General features: G+C 39.0%; 1 protein-coding gene across 1 annotated transcript in view; it reads left to right on the forward strand.

The window, feature by feature from the left end:
- Nucleotides 1-23360, forward strand: part of EHHADH (enoyl-CoA hydratase and 3-hydroxyacyl CoA dehydrogenase) — a 47453-nt gene extending 24093 nt beyond the window's left edge. The window contains exons 5-7 of the mRNA XM_032406993.1: nucleotides 414-518; nucleotides 11897-12238; nucleotides 20192-23360. Of these exons, the coding sequence (XP_032262884.1) occupies nucleotides 414-518; nucleotides 11897-12238; nucleotides 20192-21453 (1709 nt within the window). The 3' untranslated portion in view covers nucleotides 21454-23360. The remainder of the gene's footprint in view (nucleotides 1-413; nucleotides 519-11896; nucleotides 12239-20191) is intronic.
- The last annotated feature ends 1582 nt before the right edge of the window (nucleotides 23361-24942 follow it).

Below are 24942 nucleotides of genomic sequence, written 5' to 3' on the forward strand. Positions count from 1 at the left end.
ACTATCTCTGTTATTGGTCTCAAAACTTGATCATCTCTTCTCTAGAAATGTATACTTTACAAAGTGCTTCCATAGAGATTTATAGACTATAAAGAAAATGTGTTATTCTCACTTGATACTCAGAATTACCAAGGTAAGCATAATTATTCCCATTTGCCTAGGAGGAAGGGGTGGTCCCCATATAATTCTTCATCATCACACAAATAGTAGTAGAAGGTAGAGCTGAAGCTTGAACTAAGTTTTCTGGTTACCTATACAGTGACCTTTCTACTATAATAGTCAGTGTGTTGCTTATTTATTTCATTTAATAATAGATGTTTGTATCCAGGACAGATAACCTTCCCTACTAGAGAGAGTAATGCTTTTGCTTTAACCTCACATTGTTCTTTGATTTTTGTTTTGTTTTGTTTTAGGAAGACATGTTTTGGCAGATGAAGCCCTCAAGCTGGGTATTCTAGATGAAATTGTGAACTCAGACCCGGTTGAAGAAGCAATCAAATTAGCCCAGAGAATTTCTGGTAAGAAGATAATAATAAAAATAGCACAAGATTGGAAGCAAGCTAAACTTTCATTTTAATAAAGAATTCCTTAAATGTCTTATGGTACATCCATGTGATAAAATATGATGGAGCTTTAAAATGAATAAGAAACTCTACATATTAATACGTTATAAATGCCACGACATATTGTATTACTAAGTGAAAAACACTATACACCCGGGGCCCTGGGTGGCTCAGTTAAGAGTCTGCCTTCGGCTCAGGTCATGATCCTAGAGTCTCAGGATCGAGTCCCGCATCTGGCTCCCTACTCAGTGGGGAGTCTGCTTCTCCCTCTGCCCTTCACCCCGCTCGTGCTCTCTCTCTCTCTCATTCTCTCTCTCAAATAAATAAATATCTTTAAAATAAAAAACCTAGGGCGCCTGGGTGGCTCAGTTGGTTAGGCGACTGCCTTCGGCTCAGGTCATGATCCTGGAGTCCCTGGATCGAGTCCCACATCGGGCTCCCTGCTCGGCGGGGAGCCTGCTTCTCCCTCTGACCCTCCCCCCTCTCATGTGCTCTCTCTCTCTCATTCTCTCTGTCTCAAATAAATAAATAAAAATCTTTAAAAAATAAAATAAAATAAAATAAAAAACCTATACATCATTGTGTATAGTGGTTCACCATTTATGCAAAAAGAAAAGGGGGATGGACCTGAATGTCTATATGGGGAGAATGTATATATGTAACTGTTCATCTACATATAAAATATTTCTGTAAAGATTCACAAGAAATGGTTAATGGTTGCCTCTGGGAATGGGGTTGGTCAGCCAGGGAAGCTCTTGGAAGAAAACTTTTCATTGTTTACCCTTTTGTACTTTTGAATTTGGATTGAAATAATGTATTTTCTGTAAGAAATATAATTAAAATGAAAACAAGCAAACAAACAATTCAGCAAACAGAAACAAGACTCTCAGTGTGCCTGGGGGGCTCAGGCACAGGTTGAACATCCAACTCTTGGTTTTGGCTCAGGTCATGATCTCAGGGTCATGAGATCAGCCTGCACTCCCAGCGGGGAGTCTGCTTGAAAATTCTCTCCCTCTGCCCCTTACCCTACTTTCTCTCAAATAAATAAATAAATCTTGGGGGAAAAAAAAAGAAAGAAACAAGCCTCTCTAATTTGCCACAATGAAACCATAGTTACGTCTCGTGAGCTGTATTTTCTTTCTCTCACTGGTTTCTCACTTTATGGATTCATGGCATTCATTCCTTTAAGAGTCCTTGGGAGTGGCACTCCTAGCGTTTTCCCTTTTTCCTCTTTTCAACTTTTCCTTTTCAATTTATGGAGATTGGCAGCAAGATGGAGAGGGTTAAAGAGTGCCAGAAAAAATAATGGGGAGCAGTGTTGGGTCACAGGTAGAGCTTCAGGCTCTTCTTTCGGCTTGGTGGTAGGCAAAGGCTCAGTGTCATTCAAAGGCATTCTTTTGAAAAAGTCGTCCTTTTGTCGACCCTGGCAGGGACCAAACACTTCCCTGAAATAATCTTTCTTTTTGTGGCTCTAGCCAGTTGCGGTTTCAATGCAACCGTAAAAGCTTGAACTGGAGAAGCCAGGGACTGTAGAGAGAAGATCCTGTGACTCATATAGAGAATTAGCAAGTCTTTGCCCAAAAGGGAATGAGCCTCCTGGTATCGTTCTCTGCCTTCCATACAATCATCACCAACTTTTTGTCTCTGATTTCACTGGGCCTCCCGGGAGGGCTTATTGTCGTGTTAGAAGTCACTCGATTGGCTGATAGCAAAGGCTCTTTGCGTTTGGAGATGCGTACAAGAGTTTTTGGTTTAGGGCTGGTGATAGACTCATGTCTAACATTGACACCCATGGCTTTAGTTTGTAAAGAACTAGGTCTCCAGAGGAAGTTCTTTTCTTAACTGATTTCCCTAGATTGAGATTTGAGAGTTAAGGAACTAAAAGAGATAGATGAGGATCATAGTCTAGTAAATTGTAAAATGGTCTGTTTTAATTTTAAAAATGTACTTGACTTTAAAAATAATTTTTAAATTAGAAAACTAAACATTAAGTTAATTTTTTTATTTATAAAATTTATAAAATGGCCTACTCGGTCTCTGCAACATTGCACAGTTTGTCCACTTGGTGGCATCCAAATATTGAGGAGGAATTACTTGCTTTTTTTTTTTTTTTCTTTCTGTTTTTTTTGGAATCATCTGCTTTAAAATTTGGTAATTCACCTGTTAACAGTAGGGAAATGGTTTTTAGCTTTTGACAATTATATATAACTATTTTAAATTGTAATTATGAAGACTATACAGAAATATGTAAAATTGTGTATAAAAATGTCTAAAATATAAATTTACATAAATTCTATAATTATAGCTATATAGAGTATGAATATAGCCAAAAATTTAAAGGAAATATGCAAAAATGAAAATAAGTTATTTTCAAGAAATTTCATAAGTAATCTTTGCTTCTGTTTTCATTTCTTCCAGCTTTATTTGGGTATAATTTACACACAGTAAAACCCACCCATTTCAAGTGTAGAGTTTGAAGAATTTTTGTAATTGTTTATGGTTGTCTAACTACTGTCACAATCACTACATAGTTCTATTACCCTAAAAAAAAAAAGTATTTTCATGCCCCTTTCCTGTAGATTCTCTTCCCTTCCCCTTGGCCACAGATAATCACTGACCTACTTTCTGTTAATATAGTTTTGCTTTTTCAGAATTGCATATAGTTGGAATCACAATACAGCAGGTAGCCTTTTGTGGCTGACTCCTTTCACTTAGGATAGTATTTTTGAAATTCACCCATGTTGTTTCATGTAATAATATTTCATTCTTTTTTATTACCTAATAGTATTCCATAGTATGGATATCATTGTAAAATATTGGAGACAACTCAAAACTCTAATTTTAGGGGATTAGTTACATAAAAGGTGGTAGATCACAATGAAGCAACCCCATTCAGCCATTAAAACTTCCATTTTTTTTTTTTAAACTTCCATTTTTTAAAGAAAGTTGAAGAACTTGGGAAAATGCTTACATGTAATATTGTAGAAAACAACCAGATAGGAAAATGCACAGTTGCATGTATATGTCTTCATATGCATATTTGCATAAGGAAATAAACTAAAAAAATTTTGTCAGTGCTTGTATTGGGTGGTAGTTAAAGAAGACTCTTGATTTTTTTTTTAAAAAAATGTTTATTTTGGGGTGCCTGGGTGGCTCGGTCAGTTAAGCATCCGACTCTTGATTTCAGCTCGGGTCATGATCTCAGGGTTGTGTGATCAAGAGTCCGGAGTAGGGCTCTGCGCTCAGCGGGGAGTCTGCTTCTCTCTCTCTCCCTCTCTCTCTGCCCATCACCGTGTATGCACACTCACACTGTGTCTCTTTTGGGGGTTAAGTCTTAGAATCCCCCTGGGAAACTCTGGGAATTTCCTGTTTGGTTTTATTTATTTGTTGTTTTTTTTTTTTTAGAGAGAGAGAGCGAATACATGAGCCGGGGGCGGGGGGGCGGAGGGGAGCTGGCGGCAGGGGGGAGGGGCGGAGGGCAGAGGCAGAGGGAGAATCTCAAACAAGCTCCACTCCCAGCACAGAGCCTGAGGAGGCACTCAGTCTCACGACCCTGACACCATGACCTGAGCCGAAATCAAGAGTCGGACGCTTAACTGACTGAGCCACCCAGGTGCCCCTGTTGTTGCTTTTAATGAGTTCCACTATTTGGAATCCTACAATTCCTTGGTGCTGTTTTGTAATCGGTAAATGCCAGAGATACAAGGTAGAGAAATAGTGCAGGGTGACAAAGGACTATCTCATAGAATCATATGTACATTTGACACTTATTATCTTACAAAATGCATAGCGTAGAGAGACTTGTTCATTTTGCCTTTCACTTTCATTGAAGGTCTTGTTCTTTTCCTTTCTGTTTGTTCTAGACTTTCCTCCCCTTCTCCTCCTTCTTCTTCTTTTTGGTCTTTGTTTTTAAATATAGCTATTAGTATGTGGTTATTTGGCAGAACAAAATGATGGATTGACTTGAAGGAGAGGCTCCACAAAAATCTTTTATAAATATATATCTATATTTTATAATGGGTATTTGTGAGTATACTAAAAACCACTGAATTGTAAACTTTAAAATGGTGACTTTTATGGTATGTGAATTATACCTCAATTTTTTGGAAAGAATTTATTTATTTATTTTAGAGAGAGAGTGTGTGTGTGAGTGGGTGAAGGGGCAAGGGAGAGGGAGAGAGAATCCTCAAGCAGACTCCCTGCTGAGCACGGAGCCCAACGTGGCCTGAACTGAAATCAAGAGTCAGCTGCCTAACCAACTTAGCCACTCAGGTACCCCTATACTTTGATTTTTAAAATACATGTAAAATTATTGAGTTCTCCTTTCCCATTTGTAAAAATATGCCATTAATTAAGCCTATTCCCACCCCATTCCTACATCTCACCCTCCCATCCTCACCCCCAACCCCTGATCAACTTCTTCAGCTGAAATGTTGACTTAAAAACAATAACAATAATAATAATAACAAGGAGATATATATATATGTATATATATATATAAAATGTGATAACAGGGAAAAGATTAAGGAACTTACTTAGTTTCCACATCCAATAAGAAAGGGGAGAAGGAAGGGAATTTCCAATGGTCAATGTTGCAATCAGCAGTTTAGAACCAGTTATGGATAGAAGGGGATTATAGGAGGTTAGCATGTATCTAAAAATATGACTTGGGGGTACCTGGGTGGTTCATTTGGTTGAGCATCTGACTCTTGATCTTAGCTCAAGTCTTGATTTCAGGGTTGTGAGTTCAAGCTCCACAGTATATATATACCTAATAGTATTCCATAGTATGGATATATACATATATATATATATATATATATATATATATATATATATGATTTGGGAATTAGCTGCAAATTTCTCTTACAATTTAACATGCATCCTGGAGAGGAGAGTTGACTGTGAAAGTCAATTAGCGTCATGCATCTCAGTGCTCTTGTTATATGAAGCTTCTCAGACTACTGCAGTGCAATGGATTAAGCAGAGCAATTCAGAATTACTTGGTCAAACCAGATTGCTTTGGCTCAACTGGGGAGGAGAGGGTCCCATAAAATGCTATTTATTTGCATTTGCATTTGGCCAGCAACCTGCTTATTCCCAAACTGAGTAAGAACTCCCCGTTCCCACGTGCATGTTTCTAGCATGAAGCTGAAAGTATGTGCTGTTATTCAAAGATGGGCACAGGAGACATCCAGCTGGGGGGCCTCAACTCAGGAACCTAATGATGTTTTTGTCCCTGTAACAAACCCTGGTTCTGTTATGGTTATGACACCGTGTTAGCCATTTTTAGTGATTCTAATTCTGCCTACAGACTTTGGTCTGTGTGTTCATTTTGATTTTGTGACTTTAAACAAATCTTAATGGTATCATCGTCTTTCTCTCCATTTTATCTTTTGCTTTTTGTAATTTATTTTTGCTCTCTGTGAACCTTTATATACACGTTTCACAAGAACAGAGTGACCCTGCCTCACAGAGAAGGCCTAAGCGCATGTCTAAATTGAGCTGCCTTTTTTTGTAATACCAGAGTTCTGTGGGTGACCTCCTGCAAGACTGAAAAAGTACAGTTGTCCTGTCTGTCCTTTGCAGAGCTTCTGTGACAAACACAGCTTACTTACTGTTTATCAGAACTGGAGAAGAAACCATCCTTTATGCCTTAGGTAACCATTTCTGTAAATTGCATGTTATGCCTCTCTTTAAACTAGGCAGAGAAAATCTCTTCCTGTCAGTTTACCAGAAAGAAAAGAGGGAAAATAATCACCTCCTATTCTTCCTTTAGGAGGGTGATTCACTTATTTTTTTTTTTTAAATCAAAACTTGAGTATTCTTCTGCCTTACAATACCTCAAAGAATTAAGAAAAAAATGTGAATGGGTCAAGGAAAGAATTCAATTATAAGCATATTTGAATCACTAATTAGTTCCTCTTCTCCTCATTTTCCTGGGTGCTGACCTCATTTGCTGGTGCTGACCTGCCCATACCTGCCTCTCTTATTCTGTAGGTACAGCTGAGTGAATTTAAAACCACCAAGACGTTAAAACAACCAAGTGTATAAGAAACACACGTTGAAAACAGCATACCTGTAGACCCAAAGGGGAAATTCTGAATATATTTTGTTCAATAGAACGAATTTGTAAGGTAATAGCATCCTTTATAGCTGCAGCAGGAAAGAGATAGGAAATTAAGCAGGGAAAAAGCATCTGTATTTGCGCCTGGCTCACAATTCTCCAGTGGATGTGCTCAGCTTGGCCCTAGACTGGTCTGGACAGGCACCACAGGTAGTTCCCAGAATGCCCATCTGCAGTCGGATAGATTCTGAGTATCCCCAGGATAATAGCATTATGCTGATCAGCAATAATTACTGCACACAATTAAGCAGGCTTTCCTTTTTTCTTTTCTCTCTGTTTTTTGTTTTTTTCTTTCTTTCTTCCCTTTTCAGTGTCTGGTCCAGGGCAGAGTTTGCCAGGAGCTGCAGCTGTCCTTGATCCAGATCCTGGCTGACCTAATGCTCTGCTCTTGCACTTTCCAGAAGCTACACCTCAAAATCAAGTGTTGAAGTTTTAAAAATACACATGTGTAGGCCCCACCCTTAAATATTCTTAGCTGGGTCTCCAGTGGGGCATGGGCATCTGAACTTTTTAAATTCCTTGGATAACTCTTGATGTGTACTATGGTGTTGAGAATCAGTCCTAATCAGATGGGAATTCTGGTAGTGTCACAAGGACAGAGATTCAGCTCTAAGATATGCCCTGTTCCCGGCACAGACTGCCCCAGCTGCCTGTTCATGCCACAGCATTGGCGGCTCCATCCCCTTTCCTCATGCACTTCGTCCTCCACATACTTGTCCCCTCTTGCCTCCCTTTGGGGCCACCAGGAAATTAAATCAGCTGTAGGCCCTGGAAGGGGCTCCATCCTTTTCTGCTGAACTTGCCTTCCTGGAAATTGAGGATTGGGCTAACACATTGGATAATTGAGCAAGTCATTGGAAACCTGTTGGGTAGAGTTCATGTCTTTCCAACAATAGGAGGGCACACAGGGACCACATGTCTAACCACTGTCTTCCCCTCCTTTCCTGTTCTCAACATCATATGGGAAAGCATTAATTTAAAAATCCATTATTTTGGGGGACGCCTGGGTGGCTCAGTCGGTTAAACGTCTGCCTTCGGCTCAGGTCATGATCCCAGGGTCCTGGGATCGAGCCCCATATCTGGCTGTTTGCTCGGCAGGGAGTCTGCTTCTCCCTCTCCCTGCTGCTCCCACTGCTTGTGCTCTCTCTCTCCCTCTTTCTCTCTGTCAAATAAATAAATAAAATCTTTAAAAATAAATAAATAAAAATCCATTATTTTCGAGTCTACTTAGTTATCAGGCATTAGGAAGTATTGTTGCCTCCTAGGTTAAAAAAAGTTTGAGATTATGCAGTGCCTCAAAGATAAACTTACATGTGTACATGATTAAATCCAAACCTTACTCAGTCTCCCTTGCACACTTTATAACACACCAATACCAGACAGGTTCATGTTCATATGCCTTTTTATACTGAAACTGCTTTATAACCTCTGGTAGGTTTTCTGTCTAATTAACTGAAGTGTACATTTTTGATGTAATGGTGTATTCTTGAAGAGATGGTAACACTTTAAAAAAAACAGTTTCTGGCATAGTGTTTTAGACAGCAGTTTTGGTAATATAATTTGTTACACATTTATTCTTTTTATTTGAAGATCTGATAATGCATTTATTTTAATGCAATTGACAAGAGAGTTTATTATATTGCAACTGGCAAAAGAATTTGGTTATTTCTGTGACATACATCTTAAAATTATGACTGATAACATTATACCAGGACATAACAGATTTAAAGTTTAATATCACATCTTATTTGATAATGCTTCTCATACACATTTATCCTTTGATGCAAACTTCAGAATCATCATTCTGTTGAGTTATACTCAATTCCATTAAGTTATTTTTACTTTTATTATTATTATTTTTTTAAGTAGGTTCCACGCCTGATGTGGGGCTCAAGCTTATGGCCCTGAGATCAAGAGTCACACACTCTACCAACTGGGCCAGCGAGGCGCCCCTGTTGAGTTTTTTAAAAAATATAGAACCACAAGGATTTTGATTAGAAATTCATATATAATATATATGGAAAATACTTATATTTTTATGTTATGAAATGTTTATATCCAGGAACATGGAGTCTCTCTCTTTATTAAAGTCTTTATATGTTCTTCAATAAAATGGTATAGTTATCTTCTTAAAGGTCTTGTATGTTTCTTGATAAATTCATTTTTAGGCATTTTTAAAAATAGCTTTAATGAGGTAGATTCACTGTATAGAGTTGCACAGCCATCACCATGAGTCAGTTTTAGGACTTGTCACCACCCCCAAAATTTCCCTCATATTTTGTTGCAACTTCTCCCACTTCCACCCCCGGCCTTAGGCAACCACTGATCTTTCTGTCTCTACAGATTTGCCTTTTCTGGACATTTACCATGAACGGCATCATATCATATGTAATCTTTTGATCTGGCTTCTTTTCACTTTGCATAATGTTTTTGAGGCTCATTTGAATTGCAGCATGTATCAGTAATTTGCGGATAGTATTTTTATTGCTGAACAGTATTCTGCATAGCTCTACCACATTTTCTTCATCCCTTCATCAGTTGATGAGCTGGTATGAATAATACTGTTACGGATATTTGTATATAAGGTGTATGGGGACATATGTCTTCATTTCTCTTAGGTAGATTCCTTGGAGTGAAATTGCTGGGTTGAATAATAAGCTTATCTTTTTAAGGAACTGCCAAACTGTTTTCCAAAGTAGATGTACTGTCCTGTTTTAGATTTTCGCAAACAACGGCTGAGGATTCCAGTTACTCCACATCATCACCAACACCTGGTATTGATGTCTTTTCAATAATAGTCATTCTAGTGGGTCTGTCTTAGTTACCTCTAGCTACATAACAAATTACTCCAAAATTTAACTGCTTAAAATCAAACATTTATTACCTGGCAGTCTCTGTGGGTCAGGAATATAAGCGTGGTGAACTAGGTTCTCTGGTTTAGGATTCCACATAAGATTGCCTTCAAGGTATTATCTGTGGCTTTCCACCTCAAGGCTTGACTGGGGAAGGATCTGCTTCCAAGTTGACTCAAGTAGTTGTTAGTAGGATTCAGTTCCATGTGGTCTGTTGGACTGAGGGCCTTAGCCCCTCACTGGCTGTTGGCTGAATGTCTCCTTCAGTTCTTTGCCACGTGGACTTCACCAAAGGGCTGCTCACACGTGGCAACTGACTTCCATCAGAATGAACGAGTGAGAGAGCAAGAGAGGGTGAACAAGACTGAAGCCAGAGTCTTTTTGTACCTTAATCTCAGAAACGACACCCTATTACTTAGAGACAACCCACCACATTCACTATGGTTTTTTTTTTATCACTGTGGTTTTTATTTGCATTTCCTTAATGACTAATGCTGTTGAACACCTTTTCACATATGTATTAGCCATTCATATATCCTCTTTGGTGAAATAGCTACTCAAGTTTTTGCCCATTTAAAAAACTGAGTGGTTTGCCTTCTTATTACTGAGTCACAAGAATTCTTTCAATACTCTGGATGCAAATACTGCATTGGATATTTGATTTACAAATTGTATTGGTTTTCTATTGCTTTGATAACAAATTACTGGAAGCTTAGTAGTTTAAATGACACAAATTTATTATCTTACAGATCTATAGGTCAGAAGTCTGCTGTTTGGGTCTCACTGATCTAAAATGCAGGTTTCTGCAGCCATACTCCTTTTGGAGGCTCTAGGGGAGAATCTGTTTCCTGCTCACTCAGGTGGTTGGCACAATTCACTGTCTTGTGTTGTAAGACCAAGGTCCTCATGTTCTTGCTGGTTCTAAGTCAAGGGAATGGCCCAGAGGCCACTGAATTCCTTGATTCTTGGCCCCCTTCCTCCATCGTCTAAGCCATATCATCACCAACAGGTCAAATCTTCCCCATGTTGTGTCTCTCTGACCCTTCCTCATTATCAATGTCTCTTTCAGCATAGCTGGGAAAGGGTCTCCTCTTTTAAGGACTCTTATGTTTAGGTTGGGAACATCTAGACAAGAAAGGATAATCTCCACATCTCAAGTTCTTTACCATTAATCATATCTGTAGAGTCCCTTTGCAATGTAAGGTTATATACTCATAGGTTCTAGGGATTAGGAAGTAGACATTGGGGGCGTGCAGCATTACTCGGCCTACCATACAAATATTTTCTCCCAGTCTATGGTTTATCGTTTCATTTTCTTAATGGTATTCTTTGAAGTACAAAGTCTTAAGTTTTGATGACATCCAGTTTATTGATTTTTTTTTTTTCGTTCATGAATCATGCTAAGAATACTTTGCTTAACCCAAGGTCCTAAAGATTTTCCTTATGTTTTCTTCTAGAAGTTTTTATAGTTTTAGCTCTTCCATTTTGATTTATGATCCAATTTTTTTTTAAAGATTTTATTTATTTATTTGACAGAGAGAGACACAGCGAGAGAGGGAACACAAGCAGGGGGAGTGGGAGAGGGAGAAGCAGGCTCCCCGCAGAGCAGGGAGCCCGATGTGAGACTTGATCCCAGGACCCTGGGATCATGACCTGAGCCGAAGGCAGTCGCTTAACCGACTGAGCCACCCAGGTGCCCTATGATCCAATTTTTTGAGTTAATTTTTATATGTGGTTCTAGGTAAGGATCTAATTTTTTTTTTTTTTTTTGCATATAGCTATCTAGTTATTTCAGCACTGTTTATTGAAAAAACTCTCCTTTCATTGAATTGTTTTGGCACCTGTGCTGAAAATCAGTTGGCTCTAAGTGCCAGGACTTATTTCTGAACTCTCAATTATCTTCCACTGATTCGTATGTCTCCCCTTGTACCAATATAACACTCCCTTCTGTTCTAGGTCTTTTTAAGTGTTTGTTACTATCAGGAATGGAGTTGAGATTATTTTGAATCTAAAATATTCTTAACTCAGAAATATTTTCCTTAAACTCACTGAGAGTTTAATATTTAATCTATTATAACACTGTCTTGGCTTTGGAACAGAAGGAAAAGGAAACTTTTATGCCTACATGAGGTAACTTGAAAATTGCGTCGAATCTGTTAAATTCTATCTTACCAGACTAAGGTGCATCAGATATTTTGATGTTAGTGTTAAAATATCTTGATGAATAGTATTTAATTTTGTGCTTTGAATTGGAGCAGGTTGTTGTCTATTATTATTATTATTATTACATACTCCTAGTCCCTTGGTATAAGTAACATTTCCAAAGATCCGCTTTTCTTTCTTCTTCCTTCCAGATCAGCCTTTAGAATCCCGTAGACTCTGCAACAAGCCAATTCAGAGCTTGTCCAACATGGACAGCATTTTCAGTGAAGCCCTTCTGAAGATGCGGAAGCAGCATCCTGGGTGCCTTTCTCAGGAGACGTGTGTCCGTGCAGTCCAGGCTGCCGTCCAGTATCCCTATGAAGTGGGCATCAAGAAGGAGGAGGAGTTGTTCATGTACCTTCAGAAATCAGGGCAGGCTAGAGCCCTGCAATATGTTTTCTTTGCGGAGAGGAATGCCAGTAAGTGGTCAACCCCCTCGGGAGCATCCTGGAAAACAGCAACAGCACAGCCCATCTCCTCGGTTGGCGTTGTCGGTAAGAACGTGGTGGGGTTAAAGTCATTCTCCAAATCTGCACATAGGAAGTGCTGCCATTTGCTTAGGGCCACCAGGTACCAGGCTCTATACTAAGCATGTTATTTGTGTGGCTAACTTGGTTTTCACCCCAGCCTGTGAGTTATCTTCATTCTACATGTGAGGCCTAGAGACACCAACCTCCTCAAGAGTGAGCTAAACACAAGCGGTGTGAGGGTCTGGCGCTAGGTCTGTCTGACTCTAGACTCTGGGTATTTTTTCCTTACTCATTGCCTCCTCTTCCCTGCATGAATCTCTCACTCCTGGATTTCCCAGCAATGATTATTATTTGTACCACATTTCCAAGTATGGTCTGTCACTCTTGTAGCTAAGTGTTTGGAATGAAGGCTCTTTGCCTTTTCTGCTCCCTGGATTCATTCACTTCTCATTCAACACCACTGTCCTCAAATCTCTCTGCACCCTGAAACAGTGACCTCCCTACTTTTTCCCTCTGGAATTTTTACAAACAAAACGTCTTCTTTCCTCAGAAGCTAGCCCTCTGATTGGCTTCTTTGGGCTACTTTCCTAAGCTTCCCTTGTTCTTAGTCTTGATCCAAGAATGGTCTTTGGTGGATTTTAAACTCCCCTGAAATGGTAAGCAAAATGTTATATGTGTCAGCTTATATATGGTCTTCTGAGGAAGGAGGTCCATAGTTTACTGAAAGTGTCAACTTTCTTAACCCTCACCCAGCTGTCCAGCACCAACCCAGTTTGGAGGGAAAGACCCCACTCTACATCTTCTCAGTCTTCTGTTATCAGTCACACTGTGCTCTTTCTGGCATTGACTCTGTTCACTTGTGATTTTTAAAATTTTATTTTATTTAAATTCAACTAATTAACATATAGTGTATTATTAGTTTCAAAGGTAGAGTTCAGGGATTCATCAGTTGCATATAACACCCAGAGCTCATTCCATCATGTGCCCTCCTTAATGCCCATCCCCCAGTTACCCCATCTCCCCACTCACTTGTGATTTTTAAAGGAGGTGAACAGAGAGTGTGACAGAGAACTCTGAGTGTTTCTTTTTTGTGCTTTTTTTCAGCAACGCCAATACTTGTTTCTAGTTGCTGTGCACTTACTCTGTTTCTTCCCTATGTTCCTTCAAGCCAAGAATAATTAATGCAATATAACAGCAAAGATGAAATTTATCAGTATTGTGTTCATCAACCATTGTTTGAGAGTTTCCCTATTTCCTTGTTGTGAGCCTTTTAAAAAAGATTTCAGATTCATGTCTGGCATGAAATGTCTAAAAGTTTGTAGTTTTGTTTTTTTAAGTGTACCCCGTATTGTTCAGAAAAATATTTGAAGAAGCATTTAAAATCCATGGAAGATAACTTGGATACAAATAAAGTGAGAGAGAGTTTGGTCATTTCCCCCTTTGTCACGTCTATCCCCATACTGCTGCGCACGTGATCATTGTGACGCAGCCTCCCGCGGCTCCCTGTGCCCTCTGGAACGTTCCTACAGCCTGATCTGCTTCCTGCCTGAGACTCGGCTTACTCTGGGCACCCGCTCCTCCTGCAGGCCTCTTAGGAGAATACTGCTGCTTCTCTCACAGTCCACGGCCCCGGTGCCACTTCCCAGTTCCCTTCTCAGACCATTGTCTCTTTCAGGACACTCCTCTGTGGTTCTGCCATCTGGTCTGATCGCTGTCTCCCTCCTCATTACTGTCATTACCCCTCCCACCCCCGTTTGCCGAAAATTGTGGCTGGCTCACAGTTATCCACTTTCCCCCAAATCCTGCTGCCACCTTGATTGCCTTCATCGCCTGTGTGGACAATACATCCAGCGCTGTTGCTTTCCGGTGCCTTTGCCTCCTCAGATCCGGTGACGTTCACCTCACTTCCCTTCCATGACCCCTACTTACGCCTTTTCCGTAGGTCTTGCTTTACCTTGAATATTTCTCCACGTCTGAAATTGAAACTCTGACCTTTCCCCGACAACCTTGTATCTTCCCACATCTCTTCCTTGGTTATTCCATCTACATCCATTACTTGATCGGCTCCCCTTATCTTTACTTTCTTCTCTTTTCAAATTTCACTTCCAGGGTCATCCCTTCAGCCACTGTCTTGTCAGGGTCCTCGAACTCCGTGATTCATCGCCCTTTCACTTTGCCCCCTGGCAAAACCCCAGGTGTGCACCTCCATGAGCCCATTTCCAGGCTTCTCAGAACGGGTCAGCACCACTGCAAGTTCATGTCCACCCCCCTTGCCTGGGCTCTCAGAGCCATCCGAAAGGGAGAAGACGCAGTTGACCAAAACTACAGAACCAATAGTGAAAGCATCCTTTATTCTTTCTTTACTTCTGTCAATAGAAGAGGTTCTTGACCAGAATTAATTCCATGGCAGTTAAAGGCAATGAGTTGTTAGGGAAGCGAGACCCCTTACCCCTCTATGTGTTTAATGAGGAAAACTTAGGAAACTAAATTCAATATAAATATAATATGCACCTTTGGAAACATAATTACCAACAGTGAAAAGCTTGGGGTTTTTTTGGAGATCTTTGAGACCACAAGTTTGTGAGAAGAGAAATTGGGAGCTAAGAACTGTTTATTTTTTTTACGATTTATTTATTTGTTTGGGTGAGAGAGAAGAGGGGAGAGAGAGCGTGTGTGGGCAGGGGGAGGGGCAAAGAGAGAGGGAGAGAATCTCAAGCAGACTCCCCACTGAGTGCAGAGCCGTATGTGGGGCTCGATCCCAGAACCCTGAGATCCTGACCTGAGCCAATACCAAGAGTCAGCCGCTCAACTGACTTGAGCCACCCAGGCACCCTGGAGCTAAGAACTTTTTGAAATAAATATATATTGTGTTTTCATGTATGTTTTTGTTTCGGTGATTATATGAAATGTGTCCGTTTATAGGGCTAAAGAGAATCTAAAATTATGGCTAGGACACTTGCAAAAAGCCTTAGTCTGGTCTACTTTATGATTTGGATTCTAAGTTGATTTGTAGCCCCACAGGTCATTCAGCAGATCTGCTCCGTGAGGTGAGCGCTGAAGAGCTGCGCTCGACCTTCGCAGGTGCCTTTCCTTCACTGCTCTGTGGTCGGTTCTGAGATCTCACCTACCTTACGTGACACTTTACAAAGTACTTTCACATTGCATCTTGTTAGTCCTCATTGTCTCTGTGAGATTATAATTTCTATACTGTTAGAAATTTTATGTGAAGCTTGGGACCAAAAGCTGGGAGGCCAGCATTTTTGAACCCCATGCTCTACCTCCTACTTACCCAGGCTAAAGTTTCGGATACAAGTTGCTATAGCAGAGAGAGCTATCCAGCCCTCTTGCTACTGGGTGAAATGCAGATGTTTATTAATTTTGGAAAATGAAATGTTTTTAAATAATTTAATATGTTTATTAAATTAAATAAGTTAATACAATTTGAAAATTAAATATATTCCAGAGAAATAAGGATTTCTGATGACTGATAACATTCTATATTCAAAACCAATTCCCAAAAAACAAAACAAAACAAACCAATCCCCAAAGCTAATCAGAGAGAAGTATAGAAGAGTAATATGTAAATATTAAAAATAAATATGTGGCTTCAACCACAATGGGTTGATTAGGTAACATAACTTGCTGCTGTAACAGATAACAATCTCAGTGGTTTAACACAATAAAGATTTATTTCCTGCTTGCTCCGTAAGGTTCATTCTAGGACAAGGTTTTTTCTAACTAAATGACTCTGCCATTCTCCTGAACAAGGGCAGGAAACTTTTTTTAAAGGCCAGATAATAAATATTTTAGGCTTTCTGGGTCATATGATCTCTTTTGCAGCTACTCGACTCTGCACACAAAAACAGCCACAGATAATATGGAAACAAATTAATGTGGTTGTATTCTAATAAAACTTTATTTATGAGACTGAAATTTGAATTTGACATAATTTGCATGTGTCACAAAATGTTGTTCTTTTGGGTTTTTTTCAACTATTTGAAATGCAAAACCATTCTTAGCTCACAGGCAGTACAAAAATAGGCATTAGGATGGCTTTGGCGCACAGACACTAGTTTGCTCAAGGGTCTCCTCCAAGGCTTACAGTTGTTCTCTGCATCCTCTACATCCTGGTAGTAATGAAGGTCTTGTGGGAGATTCTGGAGGCCAGTCGTGATCCCACACCACCCTCCTTTCCCATTTCATTGACCAGAATTAGTCACAGGCCCTATCAGGATACGGAGGGTCCAGAATAGTCTTCTATGCGCCCAGAAGAAAAATGAAATGGTATGGGGAAGTAACAGTGACATCTTTGTCATCAAATAATTTGTCTACATTTTCTGTTCTTCTTGCCTTTGCCTAAAGTAATACTTTCCTTTTCCCTTCCCCAGTCTGGTTGGTTCAACTTCCCCAGTTTCACCTATTTCAATATGATCTTTCCTCAAATATTTCTACAAATAACTTTATCTTGAAGCTTTTCTTGATTCATCCAACCAAAAATAATCTCTTTCCTTTGACTCATCAAAGAAATTTGAACTTCTCATATCACTTCCTTTACCTTATAGAATGGATATTTGTGAACTTTTCTTCTTCCCGCCTCTAGATTAAAAGCTCACTGAAGGTTGATACTACTCATATTCTTTATAACAACTTTATTGAGATGAAACTCATATACAATAAAATTCACAGTTCAGTGTAAAATAGAGTAACTTCTATGGAAAACAGTATGGCAGTTCCTCACAAAATTAAAAATAGAATTACTGTATGATCCAGCAATTCCACTTCCGGGTATGCACCCAAAAGAATTGAAAGCAGGGACTCAAACAGATATTTGTACACTCATGTTCATAGCAGCATCATTCATAATAGCCTAGAAGTAGAAGCAACTCAAGTGTCCACTGACAGATGAATAGATAAACAAAATGTGGAATATACATACAATGGGATATTATTCAGCCTTAAAAAGATAAGAAATTCTGCTACCACATGAATAAACCTTAAGGATATTCTGCTAAGTGAAATAAGCTAGTCACAAAAGAACAAGTGCTATATGATTCCACTTATGTGAGGTACCCAGAGAAGTCAAATCATAGAGATAGAAGGTAGAATGATGATTGCAGTGGGTTGGGGAGGGAGGACAGGGATGGGTTATTTTTTAATGGGTATGGAATTTCAGCTTTGCAAGATGAAAGGAGTTATAGAGATGGATGGTGGTACTGGTTGCACAATAATGTCAATATACAAATGCCGATAACTGCACACTTAAAAGATGGTTATGATGGTAAATTTTATGTTATGTGTATTTTACCACAATTCAAAAGAAGTTTAAGTGCATTGTAACAATGTCCCCCAAAAAAGAATACACTTCAATAGTTTTTAGGTATTTCAAACTTGTGCAACCATTGCCACAATCAATTTTATTTTTATTTAAAAATTTTTTTTAAAGATTTTATTTATTTATATAAGAGAGAAAGAGAGCATGAGCAGGGGGAGGGCAGAGGGAGAGGGAGAAGCAGGCTCCCTGCTGAGCACGGAGACTGACACGGGGCTCGATCCCAGGACCCTGAGATCATGACCTGAGCCAAAGTCGTATGCTTAACTAACTGAGCCACCCAGGCTCCCAACCACAATCAATTTTAGGACATTTTCATCACCCTAAAAAGAAGCCCATTAGCAGTCATTCCTCATTACCCTTCCCCCAGCCCCTGGCAACCACTAATCTACTTTCTGCCTGCATGGATTTGCCTATTCTGGACATTTCATATAAATAGAATCATACAATATGTGGCCTTTTGTGTCCAGCTTCTTTAACTTAGCATAATGTTTTTAAGGTTCATCCATGTTATAGGACTTCATTCTTTATTCATATCAGTACTTCATTCCTTTTAATAGCTGAATGATATTCCACTGTAGGGATACATTTTGTTTATCCATTCATCAGTTGATGGACATTCAGCTTCTTTCTACTTTTTGGCTATTTTGAATATTGCTGCTATGAACATTTATGTAAAAGTTTTGTGTGGACATATGTCTGCAATTCTCTTGGGGATATATATACACAAACTTACCTGCTTACCTACTTACCTAGGAGTGGAATTGCTGGGTCATATGGTAATTCCATGTTTAGCATTTTGAAGAACTTCCAAATTGTTTTCCAAAGCAGCTGCACTATTTTACAATCTTCAGCAATGTGTCAGGTTTTTAATTTCACTACCTCCTCACCTCTGCATCTCTCTTTTTAATGATATCTCTCCTAGTGGGTGTGAAGTTATAGCTCATGGTGGTTTTGATTTGCATTTCCTTCATGATTAATGATGCATCTTCACATATGCTTATTAGCTATTTGTATATTTTCTTTGGAGAAATGTTTAAATTAAATTGTATTTTTATTGTGAGTTGTGAGAGTTCTTTATATATTTTGATACAAGTCCCTTATTAGATATATGATTCCATGGGTTCTTTTTACTTTCTTTATGGTGTCCTTTGAAGCACAAAAATTTTTTAATTTTGATGGTGTCTAACTCATCTATTTTTTTCTTTTGTTTCTTATGTTTTTGTTGTCATAAGAAACCATTGCCTTGAGGGTATTATGCTAAGTGAAATAAGTCAATCAGAGAAAGACAATTATCATATGATCTCACTGACATGTAGAATTTAAGAAACAAGGCAGAAGATTATAAGGGAAGAGAGGAAAAAAATGAAACAAGACAAAACGAGAGAGGGAGATAAACCATAAGAGACTCTTAATCATAGGAAACAAACTGAGGGTTGCTGGAGGGGTGGAGGGTGGGAGGGATGGAGTAATTGGGTGATGGACATTGGGGAGGGTATGTGTGGTAATGAGCACCGGGTATTATATAAGACTGATGAATCACAGGCCTGTACCCCTGAAACAAATAATACATTATATGCTAATTAATTGAATTTAAATTTTAGAAAAGAGTTAAATTTAAAAAAAAAAGAAACCATTGCCTTATCCAAGATCATGGAGATTTACTCATAAGAGTTTTATGGTTTTAGATGTTACTTCAGTCTGTGATCCATTTTGAATTAATTTTTGTATATGGTGTGAAGTAGGAGTCCAGCATCATTTCTTTTGCCTGTGGATATCCAGTTGCCCCAGCATCATTTGTTGAAAAGACTGTTCTTTCCATATTGAATTGTCTTGGCACCCTTGTCAAAAATCAATTGGCCATAAGTTATGAGATTATTGATCTATAGGTCTACCCTTATACCACACTGTCTTGAATACTGTAGCTTTGTCATGAGTTTTTAAATTGGGAAGAGTGAATCCTCCAACTTTGTTCTTCTTTTTTAATATCGTTTTGGTTATTCTTGATTCCTTGATTTATGTATGAATTTTAGGATCAGCTTAATTTAATTTGTTAATTTCTGCAAAAAGCCAGTTGAACTTTTGGTAGGGATTGCATTGGAGATGCAGATCAGTTTGTGTAGTATTGCCATACTAACAATATTAAGTCTTCTGATCTATGAACATGGGATGTCTTTCTATTTATCAGGTCTTCTTTATTTCAGCAATGTTTTGTGGTTTTTAGTGTGTAAGTCTTACAATTCTTTCTTAAATTTATTCTGAAGTATTTTATTCTTTTTAATGCTATTATAAGTAAAATTGTTTTCTTAACTTCATATTCTGATTGTTCATTGCTTGTATATAGAAATACAATTGATTTTTGTATATAGATCTTATATTATACAACCACTGCTGAACTTGTTTATTAATTCTAACAGTGTGTGTGTGTGTGTGTGTGTGTGTGTCCGTGTCCGTGAATATTACTCAATGTCACATCCTCTGGAGCACTTAACACAGTGCCTAATCTTAACTAATATTCAATCCATTTGTATTCCTTGAATTGATCTCTTTAAATGTCCTATTGCCACAGAAGCCTCCCATTTACTGAGTAATGTTTCAGTTCCCAATATCATTGAATCATTCTTTTTCTTCTTCACTCTTATCTGCAGGCTTGGGAACAATGGGCCGGGGCATTGTCATTTCTCTTGCGAAGGCCAAGATCCCTGTGATTGCTATGGACTCGGACAAGAAGCAGCTAGAGACTGCCGATAAGATAATAACCTCCCTCCTGGAAAAGGAAGCATCCAAAATGCAGCATAACAGCCACCCTTGGTTAGGACCAAAACCCAGGTTAACTGCATCTATGAAGGAGCTTGGTGGTGTGGATTTAGTCATTGAAGCAGTATTTGAGGAAATTAACCTGAAGAAGCAGGTCTTTGCTGAACTGTCAGCTGTGTGCAAGCCAGAAGCTTTTCTGTGCACCAACACTTCAGCCTTGGACATTGATGAGATTGCTTCTTCCACTCATCGCCCTCACTTGGTCATTGGCACTCACTTCTTCTCACCAGCTCATGTGATGAAGTTGTTAGAGATTATTCCCAGCCAGTACTCTTCCCCCACTACCATTGCCACAGTTATGAATTTAGCAAAAAAGATTAAAAAAATTGGAGTAGTTGTAGGTAACTGTTTTGGATTTGTTGGCAATCGAATGTTGAAGCCTTATTACAATCAGACGTATTTCTTGTTAGAAGAAGGCAGTAAGCCAGAGGAGATCGATCAGGTGCTGGAAGAGTTTGGTTTCAAAATGGGACCTTTTAGAGTGTCAGATCTTGCTGGATTGGATGTGGGTTGGAAATCTCGACAAGGGCAAGGTCTTACTGGACCTATGTTGCCTTTAGGAACTCCTGCCCGAAAGCGAGGCAATGGGAGATATTGCCCAATTCCTGATATGCTCTGTGAATCAGGACGATTTGGCCAGAAGACAGGTAAGGGTTGGTACCAATATGATAAGCCATTGGGTAGGATTCACAAACCTGACCCCTGGCTTTCTGAATTTCTGTCACGGTACAGAGAAACGTATCACATTGAGGCACGTATCATTAGTCAGGATGAGATCCTTGAGCGCTGCTTATATTCACTCATCAATGAAGCATTCCGTATCTTGGGAGAAGGGATGGCTGGTACTCCAGAGCACATCGATGTTGTCTATTTACATGGGTATGGATGGCCAAGGCACAGGGGTGGGCCCATGTTCTACGCCTCCACAGTTGGGTTGCCCACAGTGCTAGAGAAGTTGCAAAAATATTACAGGCAGAATCCTGATATTCCACAACTAGAGCCTTGTGACTATCTGAAAAAATTGGCTTCCCTGGGCAACCCTCCTCTGAAAGAATGGCAAAGCTTAGCAGGACCCCGTAACAGTAGATTATGATTCAGCCTTCCAGGTTATGCCTCATGGAATTTCATTGATATTAAATCCAAAGATCCAAAATAAGATTGCTCTGAAATACAAAGCAAAAGAAATAAGTGGTCAGCTAAACCTTCTCTTTGGGTCTTCTGTCTGATTATTCTAATGGGTCAAATCTTTAGGAATGTGCTTCCTATGCCTCTGAGTCTGTCTTTATCAGAAAAATCATTTTGATCCCAGTGAATAAACTTGTATTAATACCATAATAGCTAAGGAGAGAGACTCAGGATTAAGTTGAGGTTTCCAAGTGCTTTGATCATTGGAGATGTCAACAATTAATCACTGATAAATGCCACTAAGCCACAAATTCATTCTGACCCCTTTCCACCTCACACACACGGCCCTGATAGGAAATCTTACGGGTCCTCTACTCAACAAACATTCACTGTGCACCTCCTGAGCATTTTGCCCAGCACTTGGCAAACCCAGAGTCCAGAGGGGCATTAATTCAGCAGGGAAAGCTGTGATGAAGCTTAGGCCATAGTCTCAGAGGTGGAGTGGAGATAGTTGGCAGGGTCGAGTCAGCAGGGAGGGTCTCTGTGAGTACGGAACATCACCCACGGGGAGGCGGAAGGAGTAACCAGAAAGAAAGGCAGGGTGTCAAAGGTATAACAGTGCTAATGTTATAGGCAGAACCCAGGTGGGAAGTAGTGAGGGCGTCAAGTGCTTCAGACTAGAATGGGGAACTCAGAGTAGCTTGGCAGCTCATACTTGGCGTATGACTTCTGTCCACAGAGCAGTTACATGTGCACAGTCGTGCTTGCTGCTTGCAAGGGGCTCAGTAATGTTTGTTGATAACTTCCTGGGGACCAGGGGATGTCTATCATTCTTTTCTATGCATGGAGAAGTAACAGAAAGTAGCAATTGTTGACTTCATGTGGGAAGGGATCTTATCTTAGAAAACATGTCTAACCTCCTCTGATTCTATGATAGAGTCATGATGCCAGTCTCTCTGTCATGATGAGCCTCTGTGATGCTGGGTATGGAAATTGTTGAATCTTGGAAAGTCTGAAATTACTGCAAAACAGATTCTGTATAGTTTTGTTATAAGAGTTCTTCTCTTTTTACTTTTTTGTGGGGTTAAAAGTTGAGGGGCTGGTCAACACAAAAACTGGTCCGCAAGTGTTTATAGCAGTATTATTCATAATAGCCCCAAACTGGAAACAACCTAAAGCTCCATCAACAGATGAATGGATAAACAAAGTGTGGAATAGTCGTAGGGTAGAATATTTGGCCATAGAACGAAATAAAGCAAGCATAGATACATGCTATGACATAACGAGCCTTCAAAATATTATGCTAAATCAAAGACACCAATCACAAAAGGCCATATGTTGTATGGACATTTATGTGAAATAAAATAGGCAAATCTATAAAGACAGAAAGCAGATCAGAGGATGCCTAAGGCTGGAATCATTAGGAGCTAGGGAATGGGGAGGGACCTAATGAGGACAGGTTTCTTTTTGGGTTGATGAAGATGTTCTGAAATTACTGTGGTGATGGTTACATAACTCTGTGAATCTACTAAAAACCATTGAGTTGTATAATTTTAAATGGGCGAATCGTATGGTATGTGAATTATAACTCAGAATTGTCAATAAATAATTAAATAAACAAATGGGCTCAATTTGTCCTCCAATGTGATGTAAATGAACTATTTTCACTGTATTTTCACCTGTGAATCCAAGCAAAATTAGCAAAAGTTCTGATAGAGGAATCTTGAATGAATATAGTGTAAGTTTTCCATTATCAAAAACAAAAACAAACAAAAACTCTAGAGTGTGCCTTGAATTGTAGTTTAATTTAGAATCATTTTTAAATTGTGTATTGCTGGATTTTATATAAATTGGTCCTTTAAATTAAAGAAAATTTAAAAAAATTTGGGAAGTGGTGACTTTGTCTGCAAATTGACTTATCTTCAAATGAATGTTAAAGGACTGACCTGTGCATGCGCCTGCACACACACGCACACACACACGCACACACACACGCACACACACACACACGCACACACACACACACACACACACACACACCTTTTCTTCTTTAGACCCTGAGTGGATTTTATTTTGAGTTCTTAAAACTCATTTTCACCCTACACTACCCTCTAGGGTGGACCTTTGAAACTAGAGTGTCTATAAATAGATTTTGTGAGTCAAAAATCCCTGAAATCTGATGCTGATGTTTGTATATATGTATATGAGTATATTGCTTAGAAGAGGTACCACGTCTTACGTCATATTTTCAAAAGTGTCTGTGACCCAATAAAGGTTTTAAGGACTAATATTCTCTATATAATATGGGAAGAAGAAATAGGAGTTCATTTATTCTTGTTTTATATCAAAGAGGCAAAACTAATTTAAATTTCTTGGGTCCTACATACAACAGTGGATAATATGATGAAATCTGTCCAGGATATTCTATTTCATCCTTGAAAATGTACTTGCTTCAAAGGCTTCTTTTGTTGTTGTTATTGATAACTTTAAAACTGCCTGTCTTTTTTTTAAAAAAAAAAAAACAGCCTCAGAATGACATTTTAAAAATGTGTTCTAATGGTAATTGACTCTGACGAGAACTATATATTAGAAGCACTCTTGAAGCTTTGCCGTAATTCTCCAGCTTTATAGATGAGACTAACGATGTTCCTTAAATCAGTAAAGCCACCGTGCAGCTGTGGTTGCTATCTACTTATTCACTTCCAGCAAGAACAGGTGTGCATGAGAGTGATAAAGTGTGGGATCCTAAACTCCCCTGATTAATGATGTTTCAGAATTGTGTATGCAAATCATACCCCACAGCAGTTAGGAACCTGAAATTTCTTGGGTCTTACATTTGTCTTTAGACACCTAAAAATCAGAAATATTGTAGGCTTACTAGATTGGCTGACCCTTCTTGGTGGCCATTGATGAGAATAATAGAAAAGAAGTTCTCTGGACTACAAACAGCCTTCTGCAAGAACAGAATAGTCTTTGACTATTCTTGAGATGATCAATGCCATCTGCTCATCTTGCCAGCTTATAATTTTGAGATTAACAAACAAGTTGCACTGCTTCCTCGTAGGACAGCAGCATTATACAACTCTGAAGGACACCACTCATACTGTGTTCCAAGAGGTGGGCATTCACATAAAAATAATGTGAATAGCACCCCCTAGAGTTGTGCAACACCCAGTATTGTTTTCAAGTCAAAAACTCTTTCCTGTTTATTGCTATAAGTATCTTTATAACCAAAAGTTAGCTGACAAAAAGAAAGTTTCCCTTTAGATTGGTGTCTCTAATGAGACCAAAATTTTACAAAGATTTCATCTTGTCTGTTCATCTTAGTACTTTTTTTTTTCTAGCATTCTGACAAAGAGGAACATAAGAGATGAACAGGGCTTTTTAATTCTTGTCTAAAGTGTTCCAGGACATTTCAATTGTAATATTTATTTATTCTCTTTCACCAAACTTAAAA

This window comes from Phoca vitulina, unplaced genomic scaffold, assembly GCF_004348235.1.
Source record: "Phoca vitulina isolate PV1807 unplaced genomic scaffold, GSC_HSeal_1.0 scaffold8, whole genome shotgun sequence".
In the NCBI taxonomy this organism is placed as follows: Eukaryota; Metazoa; Chordata; class Mammalia; order Carnivora; family Phocidae; genus Phoca; species Phoca vitulina.